A 13,073-nucleotide genomic window follows, 5' to 3' on the forward strand; every position below is an offset into this window, starting at 1 on the left:
TTCAGATTGACTAGCCTAGTTTACTTGACACCCTGCTGTTTCTAGTAAGAGATAAAGTCTCAAGATAAAGATTGCTCCTGAAAAATAGGACTTGAAATTGACCTCTAGTCTTCACACACACACACACACACACACACACACACACACACACACACACACACACACTGCATCATCTGATACTTCATTGTTCCATTCCTTCACTTCCTATAACACCACCACCAACGTGTTTATGCAGTGATTTTAATATGCTTTTGTATTTCTCAGTCTGTGTGCACGAAGGTTCTCTCCTTTTCATATAACTTGAGTGTAGTTGTTCCGCTACTTATTTTCTTTGAAATCCAGCTCCCCAGAATTCTTGACCCTGTTTCTACACCAAAAGTTCTTAACCCTGCTATCAAATGTATCATATTGACACACTTGTGACTAAGGAGCACTTTCCATACTGTTCTATGGATGCTTCAGAGACAGAGAATATATGACCTGACTTTTCTCTGCTGTTTTTTTGGCTGACTGGCACAGTGTGGTATTCAGTCAATTCACTTAAAATTAACAACACCACATGAAGTAAAACAAACACTGTGATATTCAAAGAATAATAATATGATCTTTGGAATGAATATTATCTTAGCTCCATAGCCATGGAAACTCATTGAGCAGGACAGTACAGAGGTAAGCAAGTCTATTAAGGAGTTATAGACACTCTCTAGTAGAAAGAGAGATGGGTGGGTCAAGTACTCTCACCTGGGATTCCAGATATTACTCCTTCCTGTCTACCCCATCTGAAAGTTATCTTGGAAGATACTGGAATATATAGGATGTGGAAGGCCAGTTGAAGGGGAGCCTCCAGGATGCAGTTTCCATGAGGTTATCATTCATGATTGGGTGGGTCTTGGAGGTGTCACAGTTGTTTGGATGCCAGTCATATTTCAATAAGTAATCCATCACAGTGCTGTATAAGTAAGTTTAGTAAACTCATTGATTCACTTAGTAAAACTTGGATGGAACTGGAACTTGTATCTGTCACTAGAATCCTAGCTCAGAAGAAGAGATATTTATGCTCACCACCCTAGGAAAGTTAACTCAATAAAACTTTGTAATAACGTGTCCTCCAAAATGTTCACCAAAAAATACAAATTGTTCTCAAGTCACCAGTGAAACTTGGAAGACTTTACTTGAGATTTTAGCCTCTTCTTCATTGAAAGGATGGGAATTTCTAGACCTCTTCTCCCTTAGACTTTGTAATTGGTTGTTCAGCATGGATTCTCTGAAATGAATGATAAACAGTGATGGTGGTGGTGCTGGTTACCGGTGGAAAGGTCATGGTCAAACAGAACCCAGTATTAGTACTCAGAGCTTTAACAGGAGGAAAGGGGGGTGGGAAGGACTAGGCCTAGGAAAGAACATGTGTGGAGAGCAGAGAGAAAGATGGTGTGGGAGGAGGAAGGAGAGAGAGTAGAGACGAGAGGGAGGTGGGGTCTGTGTTCAGCCTTTAAGGGCTCTCGGTATGGAGCTACACCAACCAGGCGCTGATTGCATGACTACACCACACACACACATAGTCACCAGAGCACACTGATGATGTAAGATGCAAGACCTTTTGCTTAACTCCTGAACTGTGTATGTGTAGTCATGTAGCTGGAGTGAGAACAGAATTTTAACATTCTCATGGTAAAGAAAGCATCCTAACAGGAAATTTCTGTTCCTTTCCTTTGACTTTTAGTAGGTTGGGTGTGGTGGTGTGAATGGGAATGTCTCCATAGGCTCAGATATTTGACTGCTTGGTTCCCAGTTGCTTGTGCTCTTTGAGTAGGTTTAGGAGATGTAGACTGTAGTTAGAGTTTTCCTGCCTGGCCCAGTGAGGACAAATCTCTCTTACCCGCCAGTCCCACAGTTGCTCAGAAGAAGCAGTGAAGGGTAAGGTTTTCCACTTTTGCTCTGACCTCGTGGTTTTTAACTCTGTAATCGGTTCTGTGTTTCTTATTTAACAAGCTGGTTACATCTACAAATGGCGCCCAACGTGTTGGCAAGAATTTCCACCTAAAACCTGAGAAAAAAGATTCTAAAACAGAGCTAAAAACAGCTTCCTAGTTGTCTCTCTCAAGTTAGCGGCAGCCTGCTGGTTTGAGCTACTATGGCGGGTTCCTGGCATGTGGTCTGACCTGCAGTGCAGCGGGAATGAGGAGTCTACAAGTGGCACTTTACTCTGCTGCGTGGTAGATTTAGCCTTTGCTAGTATAAAAAAAGAAAAAAAGTTTCTGGGCTATGAACTGCTTTGATAGAACTGCTTCTGATAGTTGATGGTACACATGGCCCCAGACCCAGAGCTGGCGGTAAACTGTACCGCCACCATGTTGGGAAGCTGAGGTGGGCAGAGCCAGCAGCCACAGCAGTGTTTCAGTCTTACAAAGATGGATATTACACAGAGAATCTGGTTTGTCTTGTCTTTGGGATTTTTAACTGCAGAAAAAGATTTTATCATAAAAGCTGTTGAGTTAAACAAATATGTAAATTTTAAAGGTACCTTGACTTCAAAATTTGGATATAAGGATATGTTGCTTTGGAAAGGAGTCTCTGCTTTTGTTTCCACAGAAAGCCAGAGGCTATGGATTTGTTCCAGATTAAGATACATCAGGTTTGATCAGCCAAGACCACCTGAAAGGTCTCCGATGACACAGTGGCCCAGATGATCCGACATCCAGAATGGTTTTCAAGGCAACTGGCTCAGAGGTTCACCCTCATGGACTACTCCATAATCCTAAAATTTTCTTTGTGTCCCCATAAGATGCAGCGCCCCCCTCCAGCAGGAAGTAGTAAGAGAAACTACACCCACATTCCCAAAATTATCAAGCTGGCTTTGGAGATGGAATTGGCTCACTCCTTCTCTAAACCCAGACATATTGCTAAAAGAAAAGGTTAAGAGATTCTTGTCCCAAATCAGAAGAGCCCTCTGGTGTGGGACAGAGAAAAACCAATATTTTTCTTTAAAGCAGGTTGATTATAAATGCGATTTCTTTCTAAAGAAGAAAAGGGGATATGATATAGATATAATAGGATGAAAGGGTAGATTAAGGAAGGAACTTACTTCTAAAGAGCAACAACTTGTTTAAAATGTTTTACATTGGTATAGATTTTAGTCTATTGATACAAACATAAAGTTAATTTTGTTATACTATATATATATTTCTACTCGTGTTTAAGGTATTGTGTTTGTATAGCTCATTTAAAATTGTAATGGATAATTAAAAATAGATTAATAACTGGTCATCTATGATAATCATACTCATAGCCATGTTAGTTAAGTCTTCTAGGTATACACAGAGATATTTCAGATAGATAGGTAATCTTCAAATCCTTCAAAGACCTGCAGAATATGGCATTTAAAATATTTTTAAAATTTAGACTTTCTGGACAGTGAGACATGTCTGCTCCTGGCAGCACCAATTTACTTCAGAGAGGAGGATGGGCATTGAAGACACATCTTATCTTAATGAAGACATATCTTATCTTCACCTTGGCAAAAATAGCCATTTGGACAAGAAACTGTTCTTGCCTGGACTGCTCGATCAACTGGACATGCAGGACCCAGAGAAAGGTGACCACTAAACTTTGCTTGACAAAATGGTCCTTCAGGTTCCTGCTTCGCAGAGGAAACTGCCAGACATTCTACAGGACACTGAGAGAAGTGACCAAGAGACTCTAGCCCTGTGGGCTGAAGACAAATGCCCCAACTTTACAAAGGACCATTAGGTGACTGTCCAGGATGCCAGCTGTCTCTGTCTACTCTTGCAAGACTCCTGAAAAATGCTTACATCCTTCTCCCGGTTCTCAGGTAATATTATATCCTTCTGAGGTCTTTGATGTGGTTGAAGACTAGATAGTTATAATTTCCTCAGTTATGATACAAGATAAGTTAGATATAAAACCTTAGACTCACAAATATAAGATAGATAGGATATCTTCTTTAATATTGTAACTGTAATTCTTGCTTGATAATTGTTTTGTTATATGTAATTGTACTATGTAAAAGTTAAAACCTTCCTTAAAAAAAAAAAAAGAAAAGGGGAAGTGCTGTGGATATTGCTCTGTGTAAATAAAGTTCTGATTGGCCAGTGGCCAGGCAGGAAGTATAGGTGGGACAAGAAAGAAGAGAATTCTGGGAAGTAGAAGACTGGAGAGAGACACCACCAGCTGCCGCCATGAAAAGCAATGTGTAAAGACACTGGTAAGCCACAAGCCATGTGGCAAAGTATAGACTAACAGAAATGGGTTAATTTAAGATTGGAAAGGTAGATAACAAGAAGCCTGCCACAGCCATACAGTTTGTAAACAATGTAAGTTTCTGTGTGCTTTCTTGGTTGGGTCTGAGCGACTGTGGGACTGGTGGGTAAGAGAGATTTGTCCTGACTGGGCCAGGCAGGAAAACTCTAACTACAGTAGACTTATAGGAGGTAGTGTGTCACTGGTGGCGATAGTTTAGGTTTCAAAATTTCCCACCATTTCTACTTTGCTCACTTGGATTCCTGCTTCCAGTTTAAGTTGTGAGCTTTCATCTCTGTGCTTCAGTCATGAAGCCTGCCTGGGGTCACACTATTCTACCATGATGATGATGCACACGTATCCCTCTAGAACTTTAAGTCTGAATAAACTCCTCCTTCTCTAACCTGCTTTGGGTATTTCATCACAGCATTAGATGCATGACAACTAGTGACAAAAACTAAGACAGTTTTTGAACAAGAACTGTATCTAAAAACTCTGATAACCCTAAGAGAAGTTGCTTATTCCATAAAGAAATAGAAGGAGTTATGATATATGTATTAATCTATATGGTGCTAAAAGGTCTCACAAGTGCTGAGAAAATGACTCAATTAGTCAACTGAGTGCTGTACAAGCATGAAAACCTGAGTTTGATATCCAGAACACAGGTAAAATTAAACTTAGGATGGCAGTACATGGTTATAATCCTCTGTCGAAGCAAAGATAGGCGGACCCTATGGGTCACTGGCCAGCTGGCCTAGCTAGATAAAGAAGCTTCAGGTCAAACTAAGGTGGATAGCAGCACTGAATATTGACTTCAGTCCTCAACATACTCATGCATACATGTGCATGTGCATCTGCACACACACACACACACACACACACACACACACACACACACACACACAAGGGTGCTGGCACAAGAGGAGTGGGGAAAAGGCGTTTTGGTAAGTCCCTGTAGGGCAGCATAGGAGATGAAGGTAAATCAGCTCGTAAATGATTCACAGGTCAGTGAACTAATAATCAGGTCAGCAGAGAGGGAGGCTGGGATGGGAGCAGAGGGCATGATTAGTGGAATGTTCTAGAGAGAAAGTGCAGGAGTGCTCCATCTTCAGTGAGTGAGGTGCAGCGGGTATCCCAGTGCACTGCTGACGTGCGACATCGGTTGAGGTGCAGTCACCTAAGTGCTGACAATTGTGCTCCGAGAAGGGACACACAGTAGCAGTATGCCTTGTGAAAAACACACAAAGGAAGAAACACTCGATTTCCAATGGCTGTTCTCACCTTGCATCTTCTCCCTGTGTCAGCTTCTCTAATCGTACAGTATGAAGTGGAGGCATTTTATTCTGAGCCTATAAATCTGCAAATACTGTCTAACACCAGACACAGGGAAGGGACTTAGGAGTCAAACTCATGAGTGAATCTGAGTGCCTGGGATTAGAGGATTTTAGTTGGCTTCTTTTTAATTTTGTTAGTTTTGTAACACAACTACCAAAAGAAAAAGGAAAGAAAAACTTCACACAACTCTCCTAAACCTGAAGATGATGCTTAATCTGATTGCTCCTCTTGATTGTTAATAGGATCTAGAGTCCCATGAAACAAACTCCTGGGCATGTCTGTAAGGGAGTGTCTGGACTGGGTTCCTTGAAGTGGGAAGGCCTATTCTAAATGTGTGCAACACCACTTTCTAGACTAAAGTCCCAGACTAAGTAAAAAGGAGATAGTGAGCTGAGCCTCAGTATTCCTCATTCTCTGCTTCCTGACTGTGAACACAGTGTCACCAGCTGACTCAAGCTTAGGCCACAATGACTTCCCTGTTGTGACTGATTACATCCTTAGACTATGAGCCAAAATAGAACCTTCTTCCTGAAATTTCTTTTTTATTTATAAAGAAAAGCAATTAATATATCCCTCTCCAAAGATGTTCTGAATTTGTTTCCCTGAAACTTTCATAAAATGTCTACTGCATCAGGACCAGATAGATAGAAGGCTGGTGGTTCATAGAGATTTGTTCTCTATCCAGGACACAAAGAAAATTTATGTGTAGGTCTCTGTAATACTGTAATAAAATTCACTACAAAGTAAAAAGGTGGACCAAAGGAGAAAGAGGTTGACATCTGACCTTCAGCCAACTTCATTTGACTTTTTCCGTAGGAAGAGTTTACAGTGGTGGAGGAACCTAAAGGAATTCACCTCTTTTTGGTGAGTGAACCAGATCTCCAAGCATAGCTTACTGGTCTAAAACAAGGTTTTGATTAGACCTCAAATTTCACTGGACTGGACCTTACCAGTAACAGTTTCAACAGTGAAAGATAGTACATTATGCAAAGGGAATTTTAATTGGTCTGAGAGAACTGTCACAGGACTCTTCAGTGATAATTGAGAAGCATTTGATGGGGAGAGAAAGAAACACTACAAAATTTAAAAATCAAGTATGCCTGTAATTCAGCCCAGACTCAAAAGGTAGGTGGACATGCTGTATGCACATTTTCATAACTGTAAAGTGAAAACTGAACAGCTTGCTGGAGGTTGGAGATGATGTAGACCTAATAAACTTGAGAATTTGGACATCACCTCACATGACTGAGCTGGTGTAGGAGAGCACTAGACATGCAGTGTTCAATGGACTTGTCTTTGTATTCGACAGGGGTGTATAACATTAGATAGTCATTTAACTCTTCTGTAACTGACATTTTCTACCTCAAGACACACATTCTTATGGAATATCATGATTATTGTGAGAATCATATGACCACTAAGTCAAACTCTATAAGTAAAATAAAAACTTTAATTTGATATTGAAAGTCACTTTAACAATGGTGGAAAATGCACTAAAACATCATTGAAAGAAAAAGAAACCATTGATATAATTAAACATCCTTCTCTCCAAGCCCTTCTCTAATGTGTGTATTTCAAAAGCTAACTCAAGATCTGGGGAAATGGTTTGGTGGTAAGTGCTGGCCTTAAAACGGGAGGACCTGAATTGATCCCCAGAACCCACATTGAAAGGCCTGGTAGGGTGATCAGAGCTTGTAATCCTGAAGTATGAGGCAGAGGCAGGCATTCTCAGCCAACCAAGACTACTTGGCTAGTTCTGGGCCAGTGAGAGATCCTTTCAAAAACTCAAGGTGGGTGGTAACAGTGGAAGTTGTTTTCTGTCTTCCACACACAGGCAGGAATATATAAATAGATACACACACACACACACACACACACACACACACACACACACACACATATGGAGGGTAAAGAGAAAAAGAAAAACTAAATAGCAAATTACATATTACATTGCATTCCTTGCTTTGAGTGGAAAGTTCTGAATACAAGATGTTGGCACAAACCTTAGTGTTAATCCTGAACATACAAGGGCAAGCTTTTACGTTTTTATTTTTATTTTTTTTGTGTATGAATGTCTTGTTCTTATGCAAGTGTACTGTGTGTGCAGAGCTCACAGAGGCCAGAAGAGAGTAACAAATCATTTGGAATTAAGGACAATTGTCAGCCAACATATAAGTACTGGGAAACAAATCCAAGTCCTTTGGAGGAGCAGCCATTGTTCTTAATTGCTGAGCCATCTCTAAGGCTCCCAGGCCTTTTTCTTTTTCCTTTTTCTTTAATATAGTCTTAATCCCCATTGCATTTGTTATCTGCATCATTTTCTCTTATCAGACATCTCCCACTGCTGTAGGGAACCTGAACTTTCCTTACCATTCATCTGTGTCTGCGTCACAATTGCAAAAGTGGCGAACGTCCAGGCAGCTCTCCTCTAGGCCACATCCACACTGCTGGACCCCAGGAACAGAACCTCCCCAGTAAGGGTGCCTTTCGTTGGATCTCCCAATCCACCAGGTGAATGGGGCTCCATCTGAAAGACAAGATGTTTCATAAGTCAGGAATATGAGCTGAAAGAGTACAGAGGAGCTCACAGTGGTGTGTGTGTGTGTGTGTGTGTGTGTGTGTGTGTGTGTGTGTGTGTGTGTTGTGTGTGTGTGTGTGTGTGTGTGTGTGTGTGTGTGTGTGTGTGTTTGTACATGTATGGTCTCCCCTACCCACTGATTCTTACTTTATGGCTTCCATTTTCTCTCTCTCTCTCTCTCTCTCTCTCTCTCTCTCTCTCTCTCTCTCTGTATATATATATGTGCACACACACTTATGCAAACATACAGTTATGATTGTATAAAGGTAGTTTTATTAAAAGAACATAGTTAAACATGGATGAATGATAGCATTAAGAGTCAAGGGAATAAACTCACATTGATAACAAACTAGACAATATTACAACTGAATTAGTTGGATCAGCTTAAACATTTCCCTGCTTCTGTTCTTCAGCATCACCTTGATCACCCAACAGTATTCTCTTTTGGTCTTCTTTCTAAATTTTGAATAAGCTTTTAAGTAAAACACACACACACACACACACACACACACACACACACACACACACACACATGTAGGAGTATTATGGTCCCCCAAATATTGTGCACCCTAATAAACTTATCTGGGGTCAGAAACAGAAGAGCCACAATATTAAACATAGAGAATAGGCAGTGGTAGCACATGCCTTTAATCCTAGCATTCCAGAGGCAGAAATCCATCTGTTCAAGGATACAGCCAAGCATGGTGATTCACGCCTTTAATCCCAGGTAGTGATGGTAGAAAGCAAAAAGGTATATAAGGTGTGAGGGCCAGAAACTAGAAGAATTTGGCTGGTTAAGCTTTTAAGCTTTTGAGCAGCAGTTCAGCTGAGAGCCATTCTGGATGAGGACTCAGAGGCTTCCAGTCTGAGGAAACAGGATTAGCTAAGGAACTGGCAAGGTGAGATAGCTGTGGCTTGTTCTGCTTCTCTGATTTTCCATCCCAATAACTAGCCTCAGGTTAGATTTTATTAATAAGACCTGTTAAGATTCATGCTACACACACACACACACACACACACACACACACACACACCTTCATATATGTGTGGATAAAATGATTTCCCTTTGAAACTGTCCAAGACAGCATACCACAGTAAGAACCAAGATCAGCCAGTTATGTGCTCTTTTTGGTAGATATCATAAAGGATGGGAATTAATGTGAAACAGAACATAAGCTCATATGAGAGGGATCCTGACCCATTGATTTGTTTCAACAATAACAGAAGCAAAATAACCTCATGCTCTGACTAAGAGAAGTCATAAACTTTCAAGTTTGTAGACTTAAGGGAAAAGAGTCTGTGAAGATCACACCCTGGAGATCTTCAGTGAATTATGACTCACTGAAGTGAAAACAAAACAAAAGCACCAAAAAACAAACAAAAAAATTAAGAAAACCCTAGCTCAGGGTGCTGAATTCATTATTATCATGCTGTTGTCTTTAATGGATGTGAATACCACAGTAGCTTGCAGATGCCATTCAGAAAATGATAGAGCATCACAAACAAGTGCAGGCACAGATATGGAGGCCCTAGACAGCATCAGCTGAAGGCACCAAACCAAACTTCCCTTAGCTGTATTCCTTTTGCTTGGCAAATGCCGGATACTTAAAAGTTAAAACAACAATTACAGGCTCTTTCACTCATTTCCAAGTTGTAAGATTTTACTCCTGAGGCTGGGGATGGTGTTCAATGGGCAGAGTGCTCTGCTTTCCTAGAATGCAAGAAGCCATCCTGAGTAAGGTAACCCAGACCCAGAAAGACAAACATGGTATGTACTCACTCATAAGTGGATAAAAGTGATAACCAGTCTGCAATCCACAGCCCCAGAGAAGCTAGGTAACAAAGAGGATCCCAAGAGAGATGCATGGATCAGCCTGGCAAGGGAAAATAGATGAAATGTCCTGGGTAAACTGGGGGCCAGAGACGGAGAGATAGAGGGGAGAAGAAGGGAGATGGGAACAGGAGGAATCTGGATGGCCAAGCTGGGGGAGGGACAGAAAGGAGAGCAATGAAAGAGATCTCTTGATAGAGGGGTCATTATGGGGGAAAGGGAGAAACCTGGGACCAGGAAAACACCAGAAATCAACAAGGTTGACTCCAGCTAAGACTCCTAATAGTGAAGAGGGTGCCTGAACTGGCTTTCTCCTTTAATCAGGTTGGTTATTAGCATAATTGTCGTCATAGAACCTTCATCCAGTAACTGATGGAAGCAGATGCAGAAATCCACAGCCAAGCACTGGTCCAAGCTCCAGGAGTCAAGATGAAGAGAGGGAGGAGGGGATTATATGAGCAAGGGGCAGGGTCAAGATCATGATGGGGAAACTCACAAAGACAGATGACCAAGGTCCTGGAAGCTCATAGACTCTAGAACAACAGCTAAGGAGCCTGCATGGGACTGACCTAAGCCCTCTGCATGTAGGTGATAGTTGTGTAGCTTGGTCTGTTTGTGGGGTCCCTAGCACTGGGACCAAGATCTGTCCCTGGAGCACAAATTGCCTTTCAGAAGTTATTCCCTATGGTGGGATGCCTCGCTCAGTCTTGAAGCAAGGGGAAGGAGCTTGGTTCTCCCTTAACTTGGTATGCCATTCTTTATTGACTCCCATGGGAGGACTTATCCTTTCTGAGAAGTAAATGGGGGTGGAGGTGGGGTAGAAAAGAGGTGGAGAGAGGGAACAGGATAAGAGGAGAGAGGGGAAACTGTGGTTGGTATATAAAATAATTTTTTAAAGATTATTAAAACAAAAAAGAATGCAAGAAGCTGTGGGTTGGATTCCCAGCACCATACACATAAACTAGGTATAGTGGTGAAGGCCTGTAATCCCAGCACTAGGGTCGTGGAGAACAGAGGATCAAAAGTTCAACACTGTCTTTAGCTATGTAAGTCAGATGACAGCCTGGGCTATAAAAGGCTCTTCATCAAAGTGAATTAAACAGCAATTCTAAAGCAGTTGCAAATTTCAGTTTATGCATGCTATTATAAAGGACTTTTACACAAGCAAGATGTTGTTGTACAGAGAAATTCTTATTTTCATATAGTCACTATCCACATATACAGATATATACATATACATATACACTTCCTTGGAATTGTCTACAAATCTGACTTCTCCTGGAAGTCTTGGAAGCAAACGGATATAAAGAAGACAATGCTATAGCCAAGAGAAAAATGGGGGAACAGTCTTTAAGAAAGCATAGTATTTTGAGGTGTGGCTTTACTGAGAACAGCTGAAAATGTCCACCTTCATCCCACTGCCATATCTGGCTTAAATTCTACATGCCCTATAGTAAGTACTATCTTCCTGCTTAGAATTCCTCATGTGGATGATTGCTAACTAGCACACTTTTTTTCCTTTTCTTTTTTTTTTTCACTCATGTTTAACTTTTTTTTTAATAATTGAATTTAATTTTACATATCAGCCATGGGATCCACTGTCCTCCCCACTCCTGCCCCTGCCTTTTCCCCAGCCTCTCCCCTCCATTCCCATCTCGTCCAGGGCCAAGACTCCCCTAGGGATTCAGCTCAACCTGGAAGATTCAGTACAGGCAGGTCCAGTCCCCTCCTTCCAGGCTGAGCAAAGTGTCCCTGTGTAAGCCCAAGATTCCAAATAGCCAGCTCAGGCACTAAGGACAGGTCCAAGTCCCACTGCCTGGGTGCCTCCCTAACAGTTCAAGCTATTCAACTGTCTCAATTATCCAGAATGCCTGATACAGTTGGAGGCTCCACAGCTTTTGGATCATAGTTCATGTGTTTCCATTAGTTTGGCTATTTGTCCCTGTGCTTTTCCAATCTTGGTCTCAACAATTCTCACTCATACAATCCCTCCTCTTTCACACCAATTGGACTCCTAGAACTCCATCTGGGGCTGGCCAAGGATCTCTGCATCCACTTCCATCAGTTAATAGATGAGAGTTCTAGGATGACAGTTAAGGGTGTTTGGCCATCTGATCACCAGACTAGGCCAGTTCAGGCTTTCTCTCAACCATTGCCAGTAGTCTACAGTGGAGGTATCTTTGTGGATTTCTGGGGACCTCTCTAGCACTTTGCTTCTTCCTATTCTCATGTGGTCATCATTTATCATGGTCTGTTATTCCTTGTTCTCCCTCTCTGTTCTTGATCCAGCTGGGTTCTCCCACTCCCCTAAGCTTTCTTTCCCTCAAACCTTGCCCATCATTACTCCCACTCACATCCAGGTTGTTCATGTAGATCTCATCCATTTCTCTGTCATTGGGAGATCCCTGTGTCTTTCTTAGGGTCCTGTTCTCTAGGTAGCCTCTCTGGAGTTGTAAGTAGCAGTCTAGTCATCTTTGTTTTACATCTAGTATCCTCCTATGAGTAAGTACATATCATGTTTGTCTTTCTGAGGCTGGGTTACCTCACTCAGGATGATTTTTTTCTAGATCCATCCATTTGCCTGCAAACCTCATGATGTCATTGTTTTTCTCTGCTGAGTAGTACTCCATTGTGTATATGTACCACGTTTTCTTTACCCATTCTTCAATTGAAGGGCATCTAGGTTGTTTCCAGGATCTGGCTATTATAAACAATGCTGCTATGAACATAGCTGAGCAAATTTCCTTGTAGTATGATTGAGCATTCCTTGGGTATATGCCCAATAGTGGCATAGGAGATCACTTCCTAAATATAATACCAGTAGCACAGACACTAAGAGAAACAAGCAATGGGACCCCTTGAAACTGAGAAGGTTTTGTAGAGCAAAGGATATGGTCAAAAAGACAAAGTGACAGCCTACAGAACGGGAAAAGGTCTTCACCAACCCCACATCTGACAGAAGGTGGATATCCAGAATATATAAAGAACTACAGAAATTAAACATCAAAATGCCCAACAGTCCAATTAAGAAATGGGCTATAGAACTAAGCAGATAATTCTCAACAGAGGAAG

The 13,073-nt window shown here is 41.5% G+C and overlaps 1 protein-coding gene across 2 annotated transcripts in view; it reads right to left on the reverse strand.

Annotated features, from left to right (window-relative positions):
• Cntnap5 (contactin associated protein family member 5) overlaps positions 1 to 13,073 on the reverse strand; it is a 902,127-nt gene that overhangs the window by 158,976 nt on the left and 730,078 nt on the right. For both annotated transcript variants that reach the window (XM_036201821.1, XM_036201822.1), the window contains exon 14: positions 7,963 to 8,119. In XM_036201821.1, coding sequence (XP_036057714.1) covers positions 7,963 to 8,119 — 157 coding nt within the window. The remainder of the gene's footprint in view (positions 1 to 7,962; positions 8,120 to 13,073) is intronic.

Source organism: Onychomys torridus, chromosome 11, assembly GCF_903995425.1.
Source record: "Onychomys torridus chromosome 11, mOncTor1.1, whole genome shotgun sequence".
NCBI classification, from domain to species: Eukaryota; Metazoa; Chordata; class Mammalia; order Rodentia; family Cricetidae; genus Onychomys; species Onychomys torridus.